Source organism: Equus caballus, chromosome 18 (assembly GCF_041296265.1).
Source record: "Equus caballus isolate H_3958 breed thoroughbred chromosome 18, TB-T2T, whole genome shotgun sequence".
Lineage (NCBI taxonomy): Eukaryota > Metazoa > Chordata > Mammalia > Perissodactyla > Equidae > Equus > Equus caballus.
The window spans coordinates 6,841,820-6,863,744 of record NC_091701.1 but is presented as its reverse complement, the minus strand read 5'-3'; the positions used below and the strand labels follow the sequence as shown (position 1 = coordinate 6,863,744).

At 40.3% G+C, this 21,925-nt stretch overlaps 1 protein-coding gene across 2 annotated transcripts in view; it reads left to right on the top strand.

The window, feature by feature from the left end:
* CNTNAP5 (contactin associated protein family member 5) overlaps nucleotides 1-21,925 on the top strand; it is a 775,716-nt gene that overhangs the window by 409,119 nt on the left and 344,672 nt on the right. For both annotated transcript variants that reach the window (XM_014732391.3, XM_070241766.1), the window contains exons 9-10: nucleotides 15,700-15,849; nucleotides 18,692-18,863. In XM_014732391.3, the coding sequence (XP_014587877.2) occupies nucleotides 15,700-15,849; nucleotides 18,692-18,863 (322 nt within the window). The remainder of the gene's footprint in view (nucleotides 1-15,699; nucleotides 15,850-18,691; nucleotides 18,864-21,925) is intronic.

Below are 21,925 nucleotides of genomic sequence, written 5' to 3'. Positions count from 1 at the left end.
AGTCATTTGTATCTAGCCACTATCTGCACTTCAAATAAACATGATGACTTCATGAACTTCATCCTCTGCTTCAAGTAAGTTGTCATTAATGCCTCTGTGTTTTAGCTAAGATGGTGTTAACAAGAAAAATCCCATTAGCGAGGGCAAATAAATAGATAGCAATGGGGCCATGACTGTCACAACAAGCTGTCTGGCTGAGCACAGAGTTCGAGTTTCAGAAGACAGAAATGTGATAAGGAATTCCATTTTATGGGAAACTGAGAAATGCAATTGCCTCGGCTTCAAGATGTCAAGCAAAAGTTGGGAATGGTTACCAAAACAGTGATCTTTTGGGCATCTGCAGCTTTTTCAGGTCTGAGTTAATGATGAAGGAAGCATTTACTCTTTCTTCTTCACTGCTCACTCAAAAGAGGAACTGAGGGAGCTAGATTTTTATTATTACAGCAGAATAATCTAATAGTCAAACTTGCTATCACTTCCTTTGCCCTTTCCTATTTCTACTTTAATAATTCTGTTATATAATCACCTTGCCTACATTTAATTCAGGAAGCGTTTGATGTGTCTTCTCTGTTGGGACTACACTCAAACCGGAGACTGGAGGCGTCGCCCTCCAGGAGCTCATAGGCACTCTTGGAAGGGATGATATTGAGGCCTTTATAGTGCAATAGGGCACATACTTAGGATACTAGGGGAGCACAGAGGAAAGGTACCAGGATGGGTGAGAAAAGGAAGACTTCCTAGGGGCAGGGCAACACAGCTTGGTTCTGAAGAATGAATAGAACTTTGCCAAACAAAGATGGAAGGAGAGGATAATACAATCAGAGAAGAGAAAAAGGAGGAGATCTAGAAGTGGTGGCTTTGGTGGCTCACAGGTGGCTTAGGATGCCTAAGTCGCAGAGGACAAAGGAGGACAGACGAAAGATGAGGCAACATTTTGCTCAAAGACATCAGAGTTTGGGCTGTATTCTGAAGGTGATAGAGAAACCTCTGTCTGGAGTTGAGCTTAATTTTTATCATGTAGATGCTTGAGCTGAACATTCAAGTCTATGCTATGGAAATAATACCTTCACCATCAACCACAAACATGTTGTATTTCCTATATGACTCTAGTGGATGACAAGCCCAGATGTTTTCCTCTCATATGCTGACCAAGAGTTTTAAGGATCCAGGTTACCTTGACGTATGAGCCAGGCTTTAACAACAAGGAAAGTTTTAACCTGTGATTTACGGCCCAAGTGCCAAAGAGGGCTCTGCTGCTGACACTTGGCAGTGGAGATACAGCTAGACTGATGCTCAATCAGTCAATAAGCACTTGGAGAGGGCAGGATGTTTCCCTGTTGATGCTGAGGGGGATACCAAAACATGATTCAGACCCTGACCCCCAAGAACTTGTAATCTCATTGGGGAGATAAGACTTACAAAGATGAATCGTTAATTAATAGTACAAGGCAGTAAATAATAGAAGTAAATTAATAGATCAGACAGTGGATGTTATAAGAATTCAGAAGGAGAAATTGCTATGTGTGGTCTGGTCAAGGAAAGCCTGCTTCATTCATTTCCTGGTTTATTAACCTGTTCATTCAATCATTCAGCACTTTTTATATGCCTTGTACTATGCCAGGTAACTGCGATAGAAAGTCAAAAAAATGTATGCTTCCTGTCCCTCCAGTTTAGGAGAGGAAGGGCTAGGACAAGAACGGGGCATGAGAGGAGAGGGAGATGAATTCGGATAGTGGGAGAAGTAGGAGGGAAACATGCAGGTGGAGTAGAGGCTGGCAGTGGAAGCACCAATTAGTTAAGTGCATTCACTTGAAGAATAATGAATACACTAGCCTAACTGGAGTAGGAATTAGTGAAGGAATACTGGGGCATAGGATTGAGACTACAGTTGGAGACTTGATTGCAGAAGACATAGATTGTCAAGAAAAGCAGTTTGAGTTTCATTTTCTGGGCTCCACGACCCACTGGAAGGATCTTTGTTGTGAGGTCAATAATAACTTTGTTCTTTAGATACTTCAATCTTGCAAGGTGTCCTGTCCCAGAAAGAGGTCCAAAGCTAGAAAAAAGAGGGAAGCCATCACAAAAATTCCCAGTTGCAATGATAAAGGATAGAATAAAAGTTGGAGACAGAATTTGAAGAATTCTGTAGGTAAGGAAGGGTTAATAGAATTTGATAATTGATGGATAAGCAGTATCCAAGAAAAACAGAACTCAGGATCTAAATTGTAGCTTAATGGTACTAATAATTATAATATGCTCTTTTACAATATGATTGACATTTTAAGACTGTTTTATTCAATTATTTATATATTCCCCACTTTGTTCTCTCAAAAATTGAAACTACCTTTGAACTATTAAGTAAAAGTAGGTATGACAGGATATGGAAAAATTGGTGAATTGGGTTTTCCAGGGAAGATAGAGCATAGGAACTTCCAAAGTCAAGCCAGGCAATTCTGTCTCTATTTTACAGATGAGAAAGCATGTTTAGAAAGATTAAGAAATCTGTCTAAATTGCTAGAAATTATAAGTGGCAGGGCCTTGAGAAGGGGTAATGGGCAAATAAAGGCATCAAGGAAATCTGTAAGTTATTTCCAGGGTTGGGAATAGAGTATTCAGGGACTCTGCTCAGGCCTGGGCTGTAGCTCTGTGCATACTCGTGTGGCTGTAATGGCTGATGCTTAGAGGTCCTGGGACAGCCACTCGGTTTCACAGGTTCTGTCTTCAAACTATAAAGAGAAACACTGAAGTAAGATGAAATCTGAAATGCAAAAATCTGTTAGGAATTTGATTGAGAATGAGGAGCGGAGAGAGAGAGACAGAGTAAGAGAGAGAGAGAGAGAGAGAAAACGCCAAGGCTCTGCAACCGCAAAATTGTTCTTTAATCCAGTGTTTCTCAACCAAGAGAGATTCCCCACTCCCGCCCATCCCAGCCTCCCATCCCCTCACTCCCCTCCCAGGGGACTTTGGACAATGTCTGGAAACATTTTTGGTGCTGGGAATGGGGAGATGATATTGGCATATAGTGATTTGGGGGTGACTAAATATCCCACACAAGAGGCACACTAAAGACACCCTACCCCCAACAAATAATTATCTGGTCCAAAATATCCATTGCCAGAGTTGTGAAACTCTGCTTTACAGGAAAAATTTACTCCTATAAAAAAAGTTTAAGCCTTCAGAATATTACTTAACCACCTTGAGTCTCAGTCCCATAAAATGTGAACTGTAAGCTTCTGTGAAGTTCTCCGTTACCAAAAGTACAAAAAAGACATGTTAGATGTCCCGTGATATTATTTATCTACAAAAATAAAATCAAAGTAGTTACAATTATCTAGAATTCCAGGGTTAGGCCTAATTAGGCATTCTAAGAAACAAAAGTTGAATTGCACTTTAATTCTTCTTAGAAGCTATAAGATCCACCAAAGGACAGAACCAAAGTTTGAACTCAGTACTGTCACAAAAGAAGTTGCCTTGTGAAAATATAAACTGGTGCAGCCACTTTGGGAACACTCTAACCGACCTTCAAAATGTTAAAGATGGAGTTACCATATGACCCAGAAATTCCACAACGAGGTATACAACTGAGGGAGTTGAAACCTAGGTCCACACAGAAACTTGCACACAAATGCTCGTAGCAACGCCATTCATAACTCTCCAAAGTGGAAACAAGCCAAACGTCCATCAGCTGGTGAGTGGATAACAAAATGTGATATATCTACACAATGGAATATCATTCAGCTATAAAAAAATACTGGTACGATTTACAACGTAGGATGAACCTTGAAAACGTTGTGCTAAGCAAAATAAACCAGTCTCAAAAGGGAACATCGTGTACGATTTCATTTATGTGAAGTGTCCGGAATAGGCAAATTCATAGGAACAGAAAGTAGATTACCGGTTGACTAGGGCTGGAGGTGGGGATGAGGAAATCGAGAGATGATAGCTACGTGTTACAGTATTTATTTTTGGAGTTATGAAATATTTTAAAATTAATTCTGGTGATGGTTGCCTAACTCTCTGAATGTAGTAAAAATATTGAATCATACCTTTTAAATAGATGAATTGCATGGTATGTGAATTTTGTCTCAATAAAGCTGTTCCAAAAATGTAAATAAATAAAAGCAAAGTGGAATTCAATAGCAGAAAATAGAACTTTGCAGAGGTGATTGGCCATCAAAGCAATTCCTGGAGCTGGGCAGGTGTGGTTTGGAGTGGAGAGCGGGGCAGCTCGGCCCTGGAGCCTGACACCTCTCTTTGAATTCTGGCTCCACCTGGGAGTGGCCAGATGACCCTAGGCAGCCTCTCTGACTTTCTGTTTTAGCATCTATAACATGAAGACAGTAAAACTTGGCCTCCAGGAGTATTATGAGAATTAGGAATTATATATTTAAAGTGCCTGGCACTTTGTAGATATTCAGTTCCGGGTGCGTGTATTACTAGCTACTTTTACAGTTAGGCTGTGTTTCAAAAGTTCATTTGAAAGGATGGAAACTGTCTTTTTTTTTTTTTTTTTCTAATGGAGAAAAGCTTTTAAGTCTTGGTTTGGTTCCTGAGCAAGCACAGAGCAGCGTATGTAACCCTCTCTGTAAGGGACCTTTTATATTAATGCCTTAGGCTGATTTCTGGGACCTGGGACCAGCTGCTTCAGACAATGAGGGCAAGAAGTGGGAAAGAATGAAAACTTTTCTTACCCTTTGTCTCAGTTTAAACTGTTAGTTTTAAAAAATAATTATAAAAGTTGGACACTTTCTTTTTGAAACTATGAAAATTCTAGTACTCTGTATAAGAAAAAACAAAAATATGATTCTGTTATTCGATGTCATTCTAGTATTCTCTCTTTGTAGTAATTTTAACAAAATGGGAACCATGCTACATATACTGTTTAGCCAGAGTTTTTTACTTTAGGATATCACTGTCATTCTTGAACATTATGATTTTTAATGATTCCATTATATTCCATATTATTAAATATATCATATTTGATTTAGCTAACCTATTATTATTGAAAATATTGGTAGTTGTGAATTTTTGCTATTATAAATAATAGTGTTATGAACTCTCTTCACTATAAATCTTGGGTGCAACTCTGTTACTATTTTAGAATTAATTCTTCAGAATAAAATTCATGGGAAATGAAGTATGACATCTTTAGGGGTTTTTTTTTTTTATTGAGTTAATGATAGGTTACAATCTTGTGAAATTTCAGTTGTACATTATTGTTTGTCAGTCGTGTTGTAGGTGCACCACTTCACCCTTTGTGCCCACACCCTACCCCACCTTTCCCCTGACAGCCACCAATCCTTTCTCTTTGTCTACATTTTTAAATTCCTCATATGAGTGGAGTCATACAGAGATTGTCCTTCTCTAACTGGCTTATTTCACTTAACATAATTCCCTCAAGATCCATGCATGTTGTTGTAAATGGGATGATTTTGTTCTGTTTTACAGCTGAGTAGTATTCCATTGTGTATATATACCACATCTTCTTTATCCGTTCATCTGTTGCTGGGCACTTAGATTGCTTCCACGTCTTGGCTATTGTAAATAATGATGCAATAAACATTGGGGTGCATAGGACTTTTGGAATTGCTGACTTCAAGCTCTTTGGGTAGATACCCAGTAGTGGGATAGCTGGGTCGTATGGTAGTTCTATTTTTAATTTTTTGAGGAATCTCCATACTGTTTTCCATAGTGGCTGCACCAGTTTGCATTCCCACCAGCAGTTGGTGAGGGTTCCTTTTTCTCCACGACCTCTCCAACATTTGTTACTATTACTTCTAGATATTTTTGTCATTCTAATGGGTGTAAGGTGATATCTTAGTGTAGTTCTGATTTGCATTTCCCTGATGATCAGCGATGATGAACATCTTTTCATGTGCCTATTGGCGATCTGTATATCTTCTTTGGAGAAATGACTGTTCATGTCTCCAGCCCATTTTTTGATCGGGTTATTTGATTTTTTGTTGTTGAGTTGTGTGAGTTCTTTATATATTATAGATATTAAGCCTTTGTCAGATCTATGACTTTCAAATATTTTTTCCCAGTTAGTGGGTTGTTTTTTTGTTTCAATCCTGTTTTCATTTGCCTTGAAGAAGCTCTTTAGTCTGATGAAGTCCCGTTTGTTTATTCTTTCTACTGTTTCCCTTCGCTGAGAAGACATGGTGTCGGAAAAGATCTTTTTAATACTGATGTCAAAGAGTGTACTGCCTACGTTTCCTTCTCGAAGCCTTATAGTTTCAGGTCTCACCTTTAGGTCTTTGATCCATTTTGAGTTTATTTTGGTGAATGATGAGAAAGAATGGTCAATTTTCATTTTTTTCAGTTTTCCCAGCACCATTTGTTGAAAAGACTTTCTTTTCTCCCTTGTATGCCCTCAGCTCCTTTGTCGAAGATAGGCTGTCCATAGATGTGTGGTTTTATTTCTGGGCTTTCAATTCTGTTCCATTGATCTGTGCACCTGTTTTTGTGCCAGTACCATGCTGTTTTGATTACTGTCACTTTGTAGTATGTTTTGAAGTCAGGGATTGTGATGCCTCCCCTTTGTTCTTTTATCTCAGGATTGCTTTAGCAATTCAGGGTTTTGTTGCCCCATATGAATTTTAGGATTCTTTGTTCTAATTCTGTAAACAGTGTCATTGGGATTCTGATTGGGATAGCATCAAATCTGTAGATTGATTTAGGTAGAATGGACATTTTAACTATGTTTATTCTTCTGATTCATGTACATGGAATGTCTTTCCATCTCCTTATGTCGTCATCCAATTCTCCCAGAAAGGCCTTGTAATTTTCATTGCATAGGTCTTTCACTTCTTTAGTTAAATTCACCCCGAGGTATTTTATTCTTTTCATAGTGATTGTGAATGGTATTGTGTTCTTGAGTTCTTTTTCTGTTAGTTCATTATTAGAATATGGAAATGCTACTGATTTATGCAAATTGATTTTATACCCTGCAACTTTGCTGTAGTTGTTGATTACTTCTAAGAGTTTTCCAGTGGATTCTTTGGGGTTTTCTATATATAAGATCATGTCGTCTGCAAACAGTGAGAGTGTCACTTCTTCCCTCCCTATTTGGATTCCTTTTATTCCTTTTTATTGCCTCATTGCTCTGGCTAGAACCTCCAGTACTATGTTAAATAAGAGTGGTGATAGAGGGCATCCTTGTCTCATTCCTGATTTCGGGGGGATGGAACTCAATTTTTGCCCATTGAGTATGATGTTGGCTGTGGGTTTGTCATATATGGCCTTTATTATGTTGAGGTTGTTCCCTTCTATGCTCATTTTGTTCAGAGTTTTTATCATAAATGGCTGTTGGATCTTGTCAAATCCTTTCTCTGCATCTATTGAGATGATCACGTGGTTTTTATTCCTCAGTTTGTGGATGTGGTGTATCACATTGATTGATTTGTGGATGTTGAAACATCCCTGTGTCCCTGGTATGAATCCCACTTGATCATGATGTATGATCCTTTTGATGAATTGCCGAATATTGGTTGCCAAAATTTTGTTTAGAATTTTTGCATCTATGTTCATCAGCAATATTGGCCTATAGTTCTCTTTTTTTGTAGTGTCCTTGTCAGGCTTTGGTGTCAGCGTGATGTTGGCCTCGTAGAATGTGTTAGGAAGTGTTCCATCCTCCCTAATTTTTTGGAATAGCTTGAAAAGGATAGGTATTAAATCCTCTCTGAAAGTTTGGTAGAATTCCCCAGGAAAGCCATCTGGTCCTGGGGTTTTATTCTTTGGGATGTTTTTGATTGCTGTTTCAATCTCTTTCCTTGTGAGTGGTCTGTTCAAATTGTCTGCTTCTTCTTGAGTGAGCTTTGGGAGATTGTAGGAGTCCAAGAATTTATCCGTTTCCTCTAGGTTATCCATTTTGTTGGCATATAATTTTTCGTAGTATTCTCTTATAATCTATTGTACTTCTGTGGAGTCTGTTGTTATTTCTCCTCTTTCATTTCTGATTTTGTTTATTTGAGCTTTCTCCCTTTTTTTCTTTGTAAGTCTGGCTAGGGGTTTGTCAATTTTATTTATCTTCTCAAAGAACCATCTCTTTGTTTCATTGATCCTTTCTACCGCCTTTTTTGTTTCAATAGCATTTATTTCTGCTCTGATTTTTATTATTTCTCTCCTTCTGCTGACTTTGGGCTTTGTTTGTTCTTCTTTCTCTAATTCGCTTAGGCGTAGTTTAAGATTGTTTATTTGGGATTTTTCTTGTTTGTTAAGACGTGTCTGTATTGCGATGAATTTTCCTCTTAATACAGCTTTTGCTGTATCCCATATGAGTTGGTATGGCATGTTATCATTTTCCTTTGTCTCCAGGTATTTTCTGATTTCTTCTTTGATTTCTTCTTTAATTTCTTATTTAATTTCTTCAATGATCCATTGCTTGTTCAGTAGCGTATTGTTTAGTCTCCACATTCTTGTGCCTTTCTCAGCTCTTTTCTTGTAATTAATTTCTAGCCTTATAGCATTATGATCGGAGAAGATGCTTGTTATAATTTCAATTTTTTTTAAATTTGTAGAGGTTTGCCTTGTTTCCCAACATATGGTCTATCCTTGAGAATGTTCCATGTGCACTTGAGAAGAATGTGTATTCTGTTGTTTTTGGATGAAGTGTTCTATATATGTCTATTAAGTCCAATTGTTTTAGTTTTTCATTTAGCTCCACTATTTCCTTGTTGATTTTCTGTCTGGATGATCTGTCCCTTGATGTGAGTGGGGTGTTGAGGTCTCCTACTATTATTGTGTTGTTTTTAACATCTTCCTTTAGGACTGTTAATAGTTTCTTTATGAACTTTGGTGCACCTGTGTTGGGTGCATAGATATTTATAAGCGTTATTTCTTCTTGATGAAGTGGCCCTTTGATCATTGTATATTGTCCCTGTGTGTCTCTCTTTACCTGCCTTATTTTGAAATCTGTTTTGTGTGATATAAGTATTGCAACACCTGCTTTCTTTTGTTTGCTATTAGCTTGAAGTATTGTCTCCCACCCCTTCACTCTGAGCCTGTGTTTGTCCTTGGGGCTGAGGTGTGTTTCCTGGAGGCAACAAATTGTTGTATCTTGTTCTTTAATCCATTTCGCCACTCTGTGTCTTTTTTATTGGAGAGTTCAATCCGTTTACATTGACGGTGATTATTGATGCATGTGGGCTTAATGCTGTCATTGTGTTGCTCGTTATCTCGTTTTCCTGTGTTACCTTTGTTTCTCAGCCTGTGTGTTTTAGCCTACCTATTGACTTCTGCAATTTCTTATGCTGGATTTCTTAGATTTTTCCTTATTTATGTTTTGTGGCTCTGTGCTGTTTTTCAGTTTAGTGACTACCCTGAAGTTTGTATTTAGAATCTCGTGTATAACATAGTTTATTCTCTGGTGGTCTCTTACTTACTTGGCCTAGGCTGATTGAGTCCCTTTGCTCTTCCCCTCCTAAATTATTATTTTCATCTCTTATTCCAACTCGTGTTATGAGTTTGCAGTTAGAGTGATAATATCATCTTTGCTTTGGTGGTTTCCTTCCCTCTATCCTAATGCTACTGTTGAATATTTGCTATCCTATTCTGGTTCTATCTATCTGTCTCCCTACTCTGTGGTTTGTGACCCCTTTCTCCATTTTGTTCTTTTTTCAGATATGAGAGCCTTCATGAGGATTTCTTGTAGTGGAGGACTTTTGGTTATAAATACCCTTCACTTTTGTTTGTCTGGAAAAGATTTAATTTCTCCTTCATATCTCAAGGAGATTTTTGCTGGATAGAGTGTTCTTGGCTGAAGATTTTTATCTTTTAAAATTTTGAATATGTCACTCCATTTTCTCCTAGCTTGTAAGGTTTCTGGAGAGAAATCCACTGAAAGTCTGATAGGAGTTCTTTTGTAGGTTATTTTCTTCTGTCTTGCTGCCCTGAGTATTCTTTCTTTGTCTTTCATTTTTGTCATTTTTACTACTATATGCCTTGCAGTAGGTCTTTTTACACTGACAAATCTAGGAGATCTGAAAACTTCCTCCACACACATTTCTCCCTCAATCCCTAGATTTTGGAAGTTCTTTTCTATAATTTCATTAAGCACACTTTCTGCTCCATTTTCCTTTTTCACGTGCTCAGGAATTCTGATGATTCTTAAATTCGTTCTCCTCATTGAATACACTATTTCCCTGATATTTTCTTCATTCGTTTTAATCCTTAGTTCTCTTTCTTCCTCTGTCTGGAGCCATTCAGCCTGTCTATCTTCGATTATGCTAATTTTCTCCTCTATGGTGTCTACACGGGCATTCAAGGAATCCATATTCTGTTTTATCTGGTCCATTTTATTTTTCATAAATATTTCTGATTGATTCTTCTTTATAGTTTCAATCTCTTTTGTGAAGTAACTCCAGAACTCGTTGACTTGTTTCTCTATCTTTCCCTCTACCTCAGTGAGTTTTTTGATGATGGCTACTCTGAACTCATTTTCACTTAGTTTAGCTATTTCCAAGTCCTCAGGACTTAATTCTGTGCTTTTATTGTTTTCCTTCTGGTCTGGGGCTTTTATAAATTGCTTAATGGTAGAGGAGAGGTTTTTGCGCATGACTGTAGTATTCGGTTGCAGTTACAGCCTGTCGCCACTAGATGGGGGTCGAAAGCCATGTGTTCTGAGCCCTCCACCTTCAGGCAAGATGGTGACACCCAGTGCGGGTTGGAAGAGGAGGAGTACTTTCTCTAGTGTGCCAATCTGGATTCCGGTCAGCTCTCATTCTCTGGTCTCCTGGGGCCCTGGCTTGATGGTGTCCCTGCACATGGAAGCTTTCCCAGGTCAGCAGGTTTCCACTGCACCAGCAGCAGGAGTCCTGGATGATACCCCAGTCATGTGGCCCCTCCCCTGCTCCTTCCCTCACCTGTGGCAGCAATCCCAGTCTCTAGGGGAGGGAGCAAAGTTCTCTCTTACCCCGTTCCAGCTCCTCAAAGGCCAGCTGCAGCCTCTCCATTCTCCGTCGTCTTGTTGTTGTAGTTTTCTGATGGTCTGGCATTAGTGTTATTGGTTGAAATTCTGTTTTTCCAATTCTTTGGTTGTAGTTTGGAGGGGAGAGAGTCCTGGGTCATCTCACCCCGCCATTTTTCTCCGCCTCCTTCCTCTGACATCTTTAGGGTTTTTGATGCTTATTGGTATATTGCCTTCCGGAAAGAGTGTACAAACTTATGCTGCCATCAGCAATGTATGAAATTACCTGCTTCCCTCTGTATCCACTAACATTGAGTATAATTGGCTTTTATTCCTTGCCAGTCTAGGAGATGGCAGATATTAATTGACATCACTTTAAAGTTCAGAAATTTTATGATTGTCAGCATCCAAAAATCTTTCCAGAACCCAAATCCCAACTTTTAAGCCTTGGCTTATAAGGCATATGAATGCCTAGCACCTCAAAGTGGCCCTAAATACCCTGTTTTTCTACCCTCCAGGTTTTTTCCTATCAAGATGTTCATGGCGTCAAAGGGATAGCTTTTAGTTCTTCCAAATGAAAACTGCTATGTTATCAGAGCTATTTATCTCAGGGAACTTTTGGGAGGAAAGCAACATGATAGAATTGATTTTCCCTAATTTGCGAATAACTAATAACACTTAAACTTATCCCTTTAAAAGAGTGTTTTTACAAAGTAAACCTTGAAGAACCTGTAGCAGTGTTATGTGAGGTCCATTAACAGAATGGTGTAGACAGGAGTGCTCAGGTAGAAAGCCAAGGTTTTTAGGAGAATGTGCCACTTTCCTTCCCTTGGAATCTATTCTCAGATCAGCTCCTCTAAGCTAGTTGTTTTTCCTCCCTTCTTTCCTTCCTCTCCTGAAACCTCTGATGGAGGTATCTCCACCCAGGTTGCGAAATTGAATCTCTAGGGATCTTTGAAACTTCCAAGGCCTGCAGCCACCCCTGGAAATATGCCTTAATTAACCTGGTCTGGGGCCCAGGGACCTGTCTTTTCAAAAGCTCCCAGGTGATCCCTTTGTGTGGTCAGTGTCAAGAACTGAAGTTCTAATAATTCTCCTCTACAGAGCTGAGATTTCACACAACCTCCCCCTGTGGGGACTAGGGGCCATGTAGGAAAAACCAGAAGAGATCAAATAAAAAGGAAAAGCTGACCAAAAAGGAAGAAAGAAAAGAAAAAGACAGCAAACAAAACTCAGTTAAGTGTTTATTTTAAAGATAGAAACATGGATAATGATGTGGGGAGGAGATGGTACCCTTATCAGGAAACACAAGCTGGTGCTCCAGCCTGGCCGCCTCATACTGAGCAGACCTTTTCTTTCTGGCCAGTTTCACTTTAAAATGACTAGATGATGCATCTCTATTCAGATGGGACCCTCCTTGTGGCCTCCATGTGTGCTTTCTTCCCTACTGGATCTCTGATGCAGAGGAGGGCACGGGGCCCTTAGGGGCTATTTACACTCTGTTGAACTAGCTTACTGACTCCCTTCCAGTCCACACAGTCTATAGCATATCTGCAAATGCAGTCTCATACTTTATGCAGGTGTATTTAATTTAGTAGGCAAATGAAAGTTAAAGGAGTGAAGACCCATATAGCTGGCTATGCCCCCCAAATGCCTCTGACAGAAGCCAAATATTTCACCAGGAAACACCTAACATAGCCTCTACTTCAGCAGCAGTAGGGGACCCAAACCCTGGACTCTGGGAGAAAGTAGGGCCGCCAGGCTGAGTAGCCTCTGGGTTCTCCTCTCTATCCTGAGCAGATGTTCAGGGCGGCAGCAAAGACTCACTGTGAGGGAGCTGGCGGATGCAGGAGGCTTCCTTACACCTGGGCTGTTCTGAGCAGTTGGAGCATGGCTGCCTCTGTGCAGTGCGGCTGCGCCCCCAGTGGGGTGCTGTGCTTCTCCCTGGGCTGCTTCTCCCTGGGCAGCTTCTGCACCCATCCAAGGGCTCAGGGGCAGAGCTCTTCAGGAGCTGTTCTGAGAAGTCCCGCAGACCTTGGCTCTGATTTTCAATGGTTTCTTCCCAGCTGCTTTCTTAGGGACTGCTCCAGTAGGCTCTACCAAGTCTGATTTCTTACCTTCAGAAAAAGCTCTTAATCCATCCCTTACCCTCCATTTTCACTGCTGCTACTGTCGATGAAAATAATCCATAACCAATCTATAAATGAAAATTTGAGTGAGTTTATTCTGAGCTGAAGTCTGAGGACCATGGCCTGGGGCTTTTCTTCCTGAAGGAAGAAAGGGCACCAAAGAAGTGAGGTATACAGAGTGGTTATATACCCCCATACAGGACGTTTCACATATGATTGAAATGTCCCTCCCACAATAGTCACAAGATTGCCCTGTCGGCACAGCGCTTGATGGACACAGCAGGTAGTGGGTCTGCTATCTCAGAGGGGGTAGCAGGAGGCAAGCCTATTGTCTCAAGCTGGGTGGTCACAGGTGAGAGCAGCAATCAGTTCCTAGCCTAAGGAAAGATGCGTAATCCTTAAGGGATGCCAACATTGGGAGAGGGAGGGAAGTTGCACCTTTATCTCAAGGGCCTTTGTTCTTGCCATAGGAAATATCTAAAGCAAATATAGAACGCACACTTCACAGCCTCTGTCAGGCCCTTTTGGAAAGATAAGTTCAGACCGAATCAGGTTTACATCAAATGGCTTCCTCATATTCTCCAATATATCCTATTGCTTGCCATTTTTATTTGTTACTACGTCGGCTAAGACCCTTGTCATTCTATCTTCTGGGGACTATGCAAGCAATAGGCTCTACCAATTCCGCTTCCAGCCTCACTGCTCTCAGCTACTATAGTCTGCTGCCAGGTTCTTTGAATATGCACCTCCAGCCAGGTCATTCCCATGCTAAAGACCCCTCATGGATTCCTATATTCCAAAGGGGTGATTTTCATTCCTGGCTGCTTGTTAAAATCACCAGGAAGCTTTTTTAAAATGCAGATGCCTGGAGCTTCCTCTCCAGAGATTCTGATAGAATTGACTTGGGTAAGATGCCGTCTGAATCATTTGTCAAAGGACATTGTTGAAATCCCTTCCTTAGTCTGCCATTTGAGGCCCTTGGGTGACTGATCCTCTTCCCACCTGCCTTCCTATTGTTCTGTCCTACTTCACATTCCAGACCTTTGCTTCTTCCGACAGGTTCTCTGTCTCTTGGAACTTTTTCTCCATAAGTGGCAAACTCTTGCTCATTTTCTGAATCTTCCCCAAACTGTCATTGCCTCTTCTGTGAAGCCCTTTAGGGATCTTCACATGGAGTTAGTTAAACCTTCTTTCTTCTCTGCTTGTGTATTACTGTTCACCTGGAATTGCAAGTGCTATTGCTCCTCTGTCTATCCCATTATACTGAAATGCTCAAAGGATAGTATTTTAATCTTCTTTGCATATGTTTCTTCCACTCAGCTATGGACTACCCCAGGATAAAGACCATGTGATGTTAATAGCCTTACTCCCAAACGCAGGGGACCATTTTGTAGTTGCTGTTCTGTCTATTTGTTTTAACTAGCATTGTTTTCTACATAGGATGTGGCATGAACTGTTCTACATACACTACTTTATTAACTGGTATAATTCTCACAATAGCTTACAAGTACCATCGTTGTCCCCGTTGTGCAGAGGAAGGAACTTAGGCAATGAGAGGAGGAACACAACTCAACACACAGCAGTCTATGAGTGAAGAAGTGTGTGGCTCTGTGCTCTCATCAAAGACAAATCTTTGTGACTGGACTGGTTAATGACATCCGCAAGCACTTTGTACCAACAGAGACTTAATAGATGATAAACTTTTTGAAGGAAATTGTTGAAACACTCATGACTAATTCCCAATCCAGCTTCCTCAATAGGGCAGGTCAGCAGCATAGTGTGCACCAAAGAAATCCGAGCAAAAGAACAAGAGAGGCATTAACTCCTCCTAAACACCCATTCTGCTCCCTGCTGCCCTCAGAGCTTTCCTGCCGGATCTTGTTTGACCCCGTGAGCAACGATACAGAGTAGGAATGATGATAGTCACAGATGATGAAAGCAGAGCACCATGAAGGTGGGTAACTCAGCCAGTATCACATAGTTAATTAAGGAAAAAGACTGGTATTGAGCTAGTATGTTACCTCTCTCTAACAGCAGCCTGCCTCTGCCTGGCACGTCACTGGAATCTAGCTTTCCTCATATACTTTTGCCTTTAAAAATAGTTTATTTTATTTATTTATTTTCTTATTTTCTCCAAAGCCCTCCAGTACATAGCTGCATATTTTAGTTGTAGGTCTCTCTAGTTTTTCATAAAATAGTTTATTTTTTACTAAAAAAGAAATATAAGCCATTTGTAGAAAAATCTGAGAAAACTAAAATTGCCTGCAACCTCACCACTCAGAGAGAAAATCACTGGGAACATTTTGAGATTTTTTCCCCCAACCTTTCATTCTGCATTTACATATCAGTAGGTCAATTAATATGCTAATTACCTTTGATTGTAGTATACATACAAATTTGTGTTTTGCCCTTTTGTTTTTAAACAAAACGTGTTAGAATTTGTTCAGCCACACCCAAAAAATAGAGGAAGAAAATTAAGCGGTGAAAAGAGGAAGAAAGATGATTCTTGTGAGGGAGCTAGGACTTTAGCTTAAGCAAAATGAAGAGGGGGGACCTCTGTGAGAATGCGCGTGAACCATAGCAGGTGAGGAAGAGGAGCTCCGCTCTCTCCAAACCTCCCCAAGTCAATCATCCCTCAGCTTAACTTTCCTGTTTCCTTTGCAGGCGGCAACTTGCATGATGGTTTGTGGCATTCAGTTAGCATCACCGCCAGAAGGAACCGCATCACTCTCACTCTGGATAACAAGGCAGCATTCCCAACTCAGGACACAAGCAGGGTGCAGATTTATTCTGGAAATAGCTACTACTTTGGAGGTAAATTCCCCAGCTTTTGAGATTGAAAATAAAGGAGGGAGGGAGAATGCAGTGGACAATTATTTCACTGTGACATTCCTTCTTTGTCAATTAGACCGTTCTCCCAACACACACACATACACACACACTCACACACACACACACATACACAGGCACCCACTCCCAAGCCAAAAATAATGACAAGCAAACTCTCTCACAGCTGTGCAAATATAAATTATCTGGGTCAGTGCTGAGGAAAAAAAGAACTTTAGCTATGACAGTTGGTGTTAAATAACACGTCCAAAGGAGAATTTTTGTAGCCATGCCAAGCTCTGTGATCACATTCGGAAGGAGAAACTCAGCTGAAAACTTGGAGAAAGTGTACCAGCAGTCAGCAGTCCCTGCAGAAGAAAACATCCAGGTGGGAAGGCATAGCCAGCATACTCAGTCTTCTGTTGATTTCTTAATGCTCTATCCATCCCTTTCTACATCCCTGGAGGCCATGCGTATGAAGTGGGACAGCTAAAAATGGGGAAGACCTAGAAGGCCCATGATCTTGTGGCTCCATAAGGAGCAGCCAGTACAGATCCTGCCCTCTCCAGCGTTAGGTGAATCTTGGAAATCTTTCCAATGACAAAAGCACAAGGGAAAACTGGTAAGGATGAAAAACATATGATTAAGCATCTGCTTCATTTTTATATATGCATGCATATTTTTATTTAGTTTTTCAAGATATTTTTTCATTAAAACTATTAGTATCTAATTTGTTCTTCAGCTGTTTGTTATAGAAATGACTTCTAAAGATTAATAAATCTCATTAGCTGTCTGACCTTGAGCAGTCTGACCTTGAGCTATCTGACACTTATGGTCCCTGAAATTCCTTATCAAGGACATGCGGAAAGGAAGAGAATTCAGAGAGGTCAAGGTTTAAATGTACAGCACAGTGCTTCCTACATTGTAGGGAGTGGACAGATGGGCTTCAGCTTTTGTGAATATGGGCATGGGCTGGCCCTGCTTACAGTTTCCAATTTTTTTTCCATCAGAAAACTGAAGAGGAGTATTGTATAAAGTGATAAGATGAAATCTCTTAAATAGAATTTACAAATCACTTCTCTCATACCAATGACATGTGGTTAAGCTTTGATATACGAAAAAGGACTTTGCACAGATGCAGCATACATATCGAGGTGTCCTAGGAGGGAAGCAGTGTGGAGCAATATCTCTATGGTTTGATTTTAAGGCCTCAGGAAGGGCCTCTGTCCTTCACTCCAACTCTCCACGTGTGCAAGAATAACAAATTCCTGTAAAAAGGAAACATTTCCATTTTCTGTAAATGTTTTATGTCTTACCTCATGTAATTCATGCAGTAACTTTGTGAAGTAGGTAATATTAGTCCCATTTCACAGATAATAAGATGAGTGTTTGCTGAGATGAAATAATTTGTGTGAGTAGTAGAACTAGGATTAAATCCCAGATCTGTGTCCTCCATAACCCATGAGTGACAGCAGAGGGATGCTAGCAAACGTAGCACAAAGGCTACAGAGGAAGGGACTTGGGGCCCTACAGCCATCTTTCACAGACTGTGTAATTGTGCATCATATGCATGTTTCATCAACAGAGGGAGAAAAACAGTAGCGTTTATTTCTGGGGAAATGATGTTGAATTAATTATGGTAAGTAAGCATCTGAAATGCCTCCAAGGCAAAATGGCTCCCCTCCCCCAGTTGAAGTTAAATGTGGATCTTCAGGGGCCCTGGGATTAGGAAGTGGAGATTTATCTGTGATTTGAACAGTGTTTAAACAAACGCCGCACATGTAGACTGTAAACTTAAGGAAGGTGAAAATGAGTTTGAGTAATAATCGTCAACTTACATAAATTCTCTCTACAGCTTCAATTAGAAGTTGTAGCATCTCTCTTCATTTTATAGGGTGCCTGTGAGCTGTTAACCAGCTGCTGGGCTTCAGCCCAACAGTGACTGTCTGTTAGAGATGGCTGAAATAATTCCCAATTATTTATGGGTTATTGCCACTTTTTCAGGCTTGCATTCCCATATGCTCTGAACCTATTAAAACCATCGGGGTGGAGTTTACAAAGAGCACAAACTCCTATAGCTATGTAGCTCTCTACCTGTCTTAATGGGGAGTAGATATGCCCTATTTTCAACCTCTGCTAAATCAGTGCGACGAATTTTTTTAAAAGAACACCCTTTACGAAGGTATGGTGTTAAGCTTTCATGTATGCTGTTACAGCTCTATAGCAGAGTGTGTTTAAATCCTTAGTTCCTTTCACGTTTGGACTTGCTTTGCAGATCACTTCAAAATTCCACTTACGCTCCTATGTGTACCTTTCTCAGGAACTAAGCCTGGCAATGCTAACAATTAACCAGACAATTACTCTGCTAGACAATTAACCAGACAATTACTATGCTACCTAGAGCATAATTTCCTTTGAAAGTGTAATTCAGAATTGAATTGTGCATTTAGAAGTGTTTCAAGACAGAACAGAAATTCCTAAGTAGTTATAGCATGTTGCTTCCTTGGCATGAGTAAAGTATACCATGTACAAGAAGGACAAATAGCTTACCAATGGGAAAAAAGAAGTAACAACGAGATAAATGCTATAGTATTGGTGTTACTTTTAACACATTTTGTTTTGTGTTCTATACTGTGATTGAGTATGCCCCATTTTGTACCAATTCTGTCCCCTCTCCGAGAATGCTAGGATTTACAACAAAAACGTGCGCACTGCTGTGAATGAAAAATCACCAAAATAATTAGACCTCAAAGTTTTCCATCAATAGATCGCCAAAGCAATGACTGATCATTTCAGCATTCTTCTTCATTTTTTTTTCTCTGTCCCACAGGGTGCCCCGACAATCTCACCGATTCCCAATGTTTAAATCCCATTAAGGCTTTCCAAGGCTGCATGAGGCTCATCTTTATTGATAACCAGCCCAAGGACCTCATTTCAGTTCAGCAAGGTTCTCTGGGGAATTTTAGTGATTTACACATTGATCTGTGTAGCATCAAAGACAGGTAATTATTGTCTCTTCTCCTCTGTTCTCCCACCCCCTTTCACATTCTCACTGTTCTAAATATGAGTTTCTTTAAGCAAAATTCTAATCCACTGACATTAGCCATATTAGACATAATTGAGTTGCCTAATGGAAAATATTTCTGAAAGGATTTCAAGCCCAGAGAAAAATGGTTTAAATTAGTCGAGTCTCTCTTCATGTTGACTTGCAGTAAATGGGATATGCAAATTAAATCAAAATACAAATTTGTGAAAGGATTAAAATTTTATGCATAAACAACATTTGATTACTTTGAAGTTAAGAGTAAAGCAAAAAGAAGGAGGAATTACTTCTCTCCTAAACCATTTCATTCTTCACTGCAGGGAGAGTCCTTTCTAACACAGGCAGATGAGCTACAGGCCCTCTGGGAATCCCATACCAGAGGCAATGGCGGTGCCCAGTAGTACACAGCAGCTCCTGACGGTGGCTGATCTTTGTGTCACTGCCCCTAACCCACTGCATCTTTGGCCCAAAAGAGACCAGATGCTGGACAGAGAGAATCAGCACTTTTACTGTGCAGCCTACAAATCTAGCAAAAGCTCAGTTTCTCTCTTCGTTTCTCCTTGGCGGTGGCTCTTATATTTGAAGTTTCTAGATTCAAAAGACTGCTGCAGAAAATTAAAGAGGATCCATTCTGAATTTCCAGCAAGGTTTATCATGTTTCCCATGTTTCTTCTCTTGCCTCCTTTTTCTTCCAATTCTACTTATCCTGGTCAAAATATCATTTGTTAATTGGGTGAATAGTGTGTTTTAAGTGCCTGCCTGTGTGTTGATGATATAGCGTCTCTGCATGTGTTTCATCAGGGAATACATTAGTCACTACAATAAAGTGTGATAAATGACCAAGAAGTGCATCCTTATTTGTGGACAGATGACAGCAGCAACTTGGTCTGGCCTCTGGAGAATGAGGTCAAGGAGGTTTTGAGGAAGTGGTGATAAGCCGAATCTTAAAGGACATGCAGACTTGGCTGACGAGTGGGGGTGCTGATGTTCAATGAGTTGGCAGGATGTAGCATGTGAGAGGGCATGGAATTGGAGGGATCATGGTTTGTAAGGATGTCATCAACACAAAACACCTACTTTCATTTTAAAATCTCTAATATTGGGGTACATTTTACAGTTGATGGTGTGTAATAGTTTAGTTGGCAACATTTATTTTTCTTAGTGGCATATAAAATAATGGTATGTCTTATAATTAATGGTGTCTTAGATTCAATAAAATATAGCTCAGCGGGGATGATAGGTCATTGTGGTAGAGCACATGATGTGAATATGCTACAGCTGTGGGCCAGTACCAGTTACGAAGAACTGTGCCTGTGGAATTTGGTTTCATGTTCTAGGTGAGAATCAGGAAGGAAAGAAGTCCGATATTCTTAGTAGAAAGAGTACTCAAGAAAAAGTGACAAGGATGGGTTGAAAGAGAACCAGCCCAGAGCTAGAGAAGTGGCTGCTCCAGTCCAGGGGAGCAATGATGAGAGGTAGCAGGTGCCTTTCCCGAGCGGCACAGAAATCAGCTCTGCCGACCATAGTTTCCTCTAATGCTTTGAATGACCGATATAATTTGGTGAAGCTTTATGCGCATGTTTCTCTGTTAATACCACCACACATGAGATCGTCAACAAATCATACAGACTTCCTGGCTCTTCTGCTTCTTTTTTTTCTATTTAACCAGCTGGAAAAGTGTGTAATAAAATATGTGCTTTTTTAGAATGAGCTAGTTTAGAGACCTCAGAATAAAAGATACCACATGGAAGAGCAGCCACCCCGACAGTCTTTATTGATGGTGAGGGGGAAGTGTCTGACTTCACCAGCCAGCAGGACCTTTTGCAAAGTGTGTATCAATAGAGGGAACATTTATCAATAGGGATCTCTTATGATAAGTTAATTGCTAATCAAGGACGCTCTCATTATTTTGGATTACATGAAACTCATTGCCATCTATACTGCATCATTACTTTTGTGTAATTGTAGTCAGTATAATTGTATTACATACGATTGTGTTTTGGTTAATTGTATGATAAGGGATTGTGTTTAGTTTAGTGGGTAAAAGGTATGTTTTTCTTGATTTACCAGACAGTGTCTCTAACAGAAGGGAAAACTGTCGTAAAAGGCTTTGCTTAATTAATTATTTCTTGAACTTATATTTAACATTTATTGGAGAGGGGCAGGGGTTAGAAAAGCAGGTGGTTTCTGAATCTTGTATTTTATTTTTAACGTGTTAACCAATGTAAACCTGATGTAAGAGCAAGTTAGTCTTTGCCTTCAAGAAGCTTACCACTTAGGGGTGGCGGTGGGGTGTCATGGGGCTTCGGGGGGGAGAACAGTCTGGCTGTAGTTTTTCTTACCTGTGCTCCTGTCTAGAAAGTCCATGAGGACAGCCTTGGATCTGGCCTAAGAGTCTCTTCTCTCCCAGACACATCTCTCTCTGCCCCTTCCTCAGAGGATATAGAGACCCAGGCCTGCTTCCTGTCCTCTCAGTGGTTGCCTGCCCCACTGCTCCCTCTTTTCCCTCAGAGTAAGCTGCCCTGGCTGTGCATGGGAATCAGCCAGCCCTCCTAGCTTCCCTTACTTGCTAGACTCCACTGGGCGTCTTACACACTTAAGACTCTTAGTGCTACTCACTTTGGGAAAACCAAGGAAGTTTTCACAGAAGCACAAATCTTCCAAAATCATAAGAGGTTCCTCCTGACAGGTCCTTTAAGCAAGTTCCCTTTGAGATGGTGCCTGGGGCTGCAGGCCAGCCACTGCAAGTACACAAGCCACCCTTGAGACAATGTCTTGAATAAAAGCTGGGAGTGTCCCTTCTCAGGGACAAAGATAACTAAAATAACAATTTGCATCTCAGTAATGGGAAAATTACCAAATCTTATGGTCTCAGGGAAGAAAGGAAGTAAAGTAATGGGCCTGGCCCACAGCTCTGGTAGCTGGAAAAGTGTTGGCTTTATGAGGTTTCATGTGCAGGACTGCTTTGTGCTTGACAGTCCAAGGACAGGTTGGGAAGAAAAAGGCAAACTATCCTTGTAA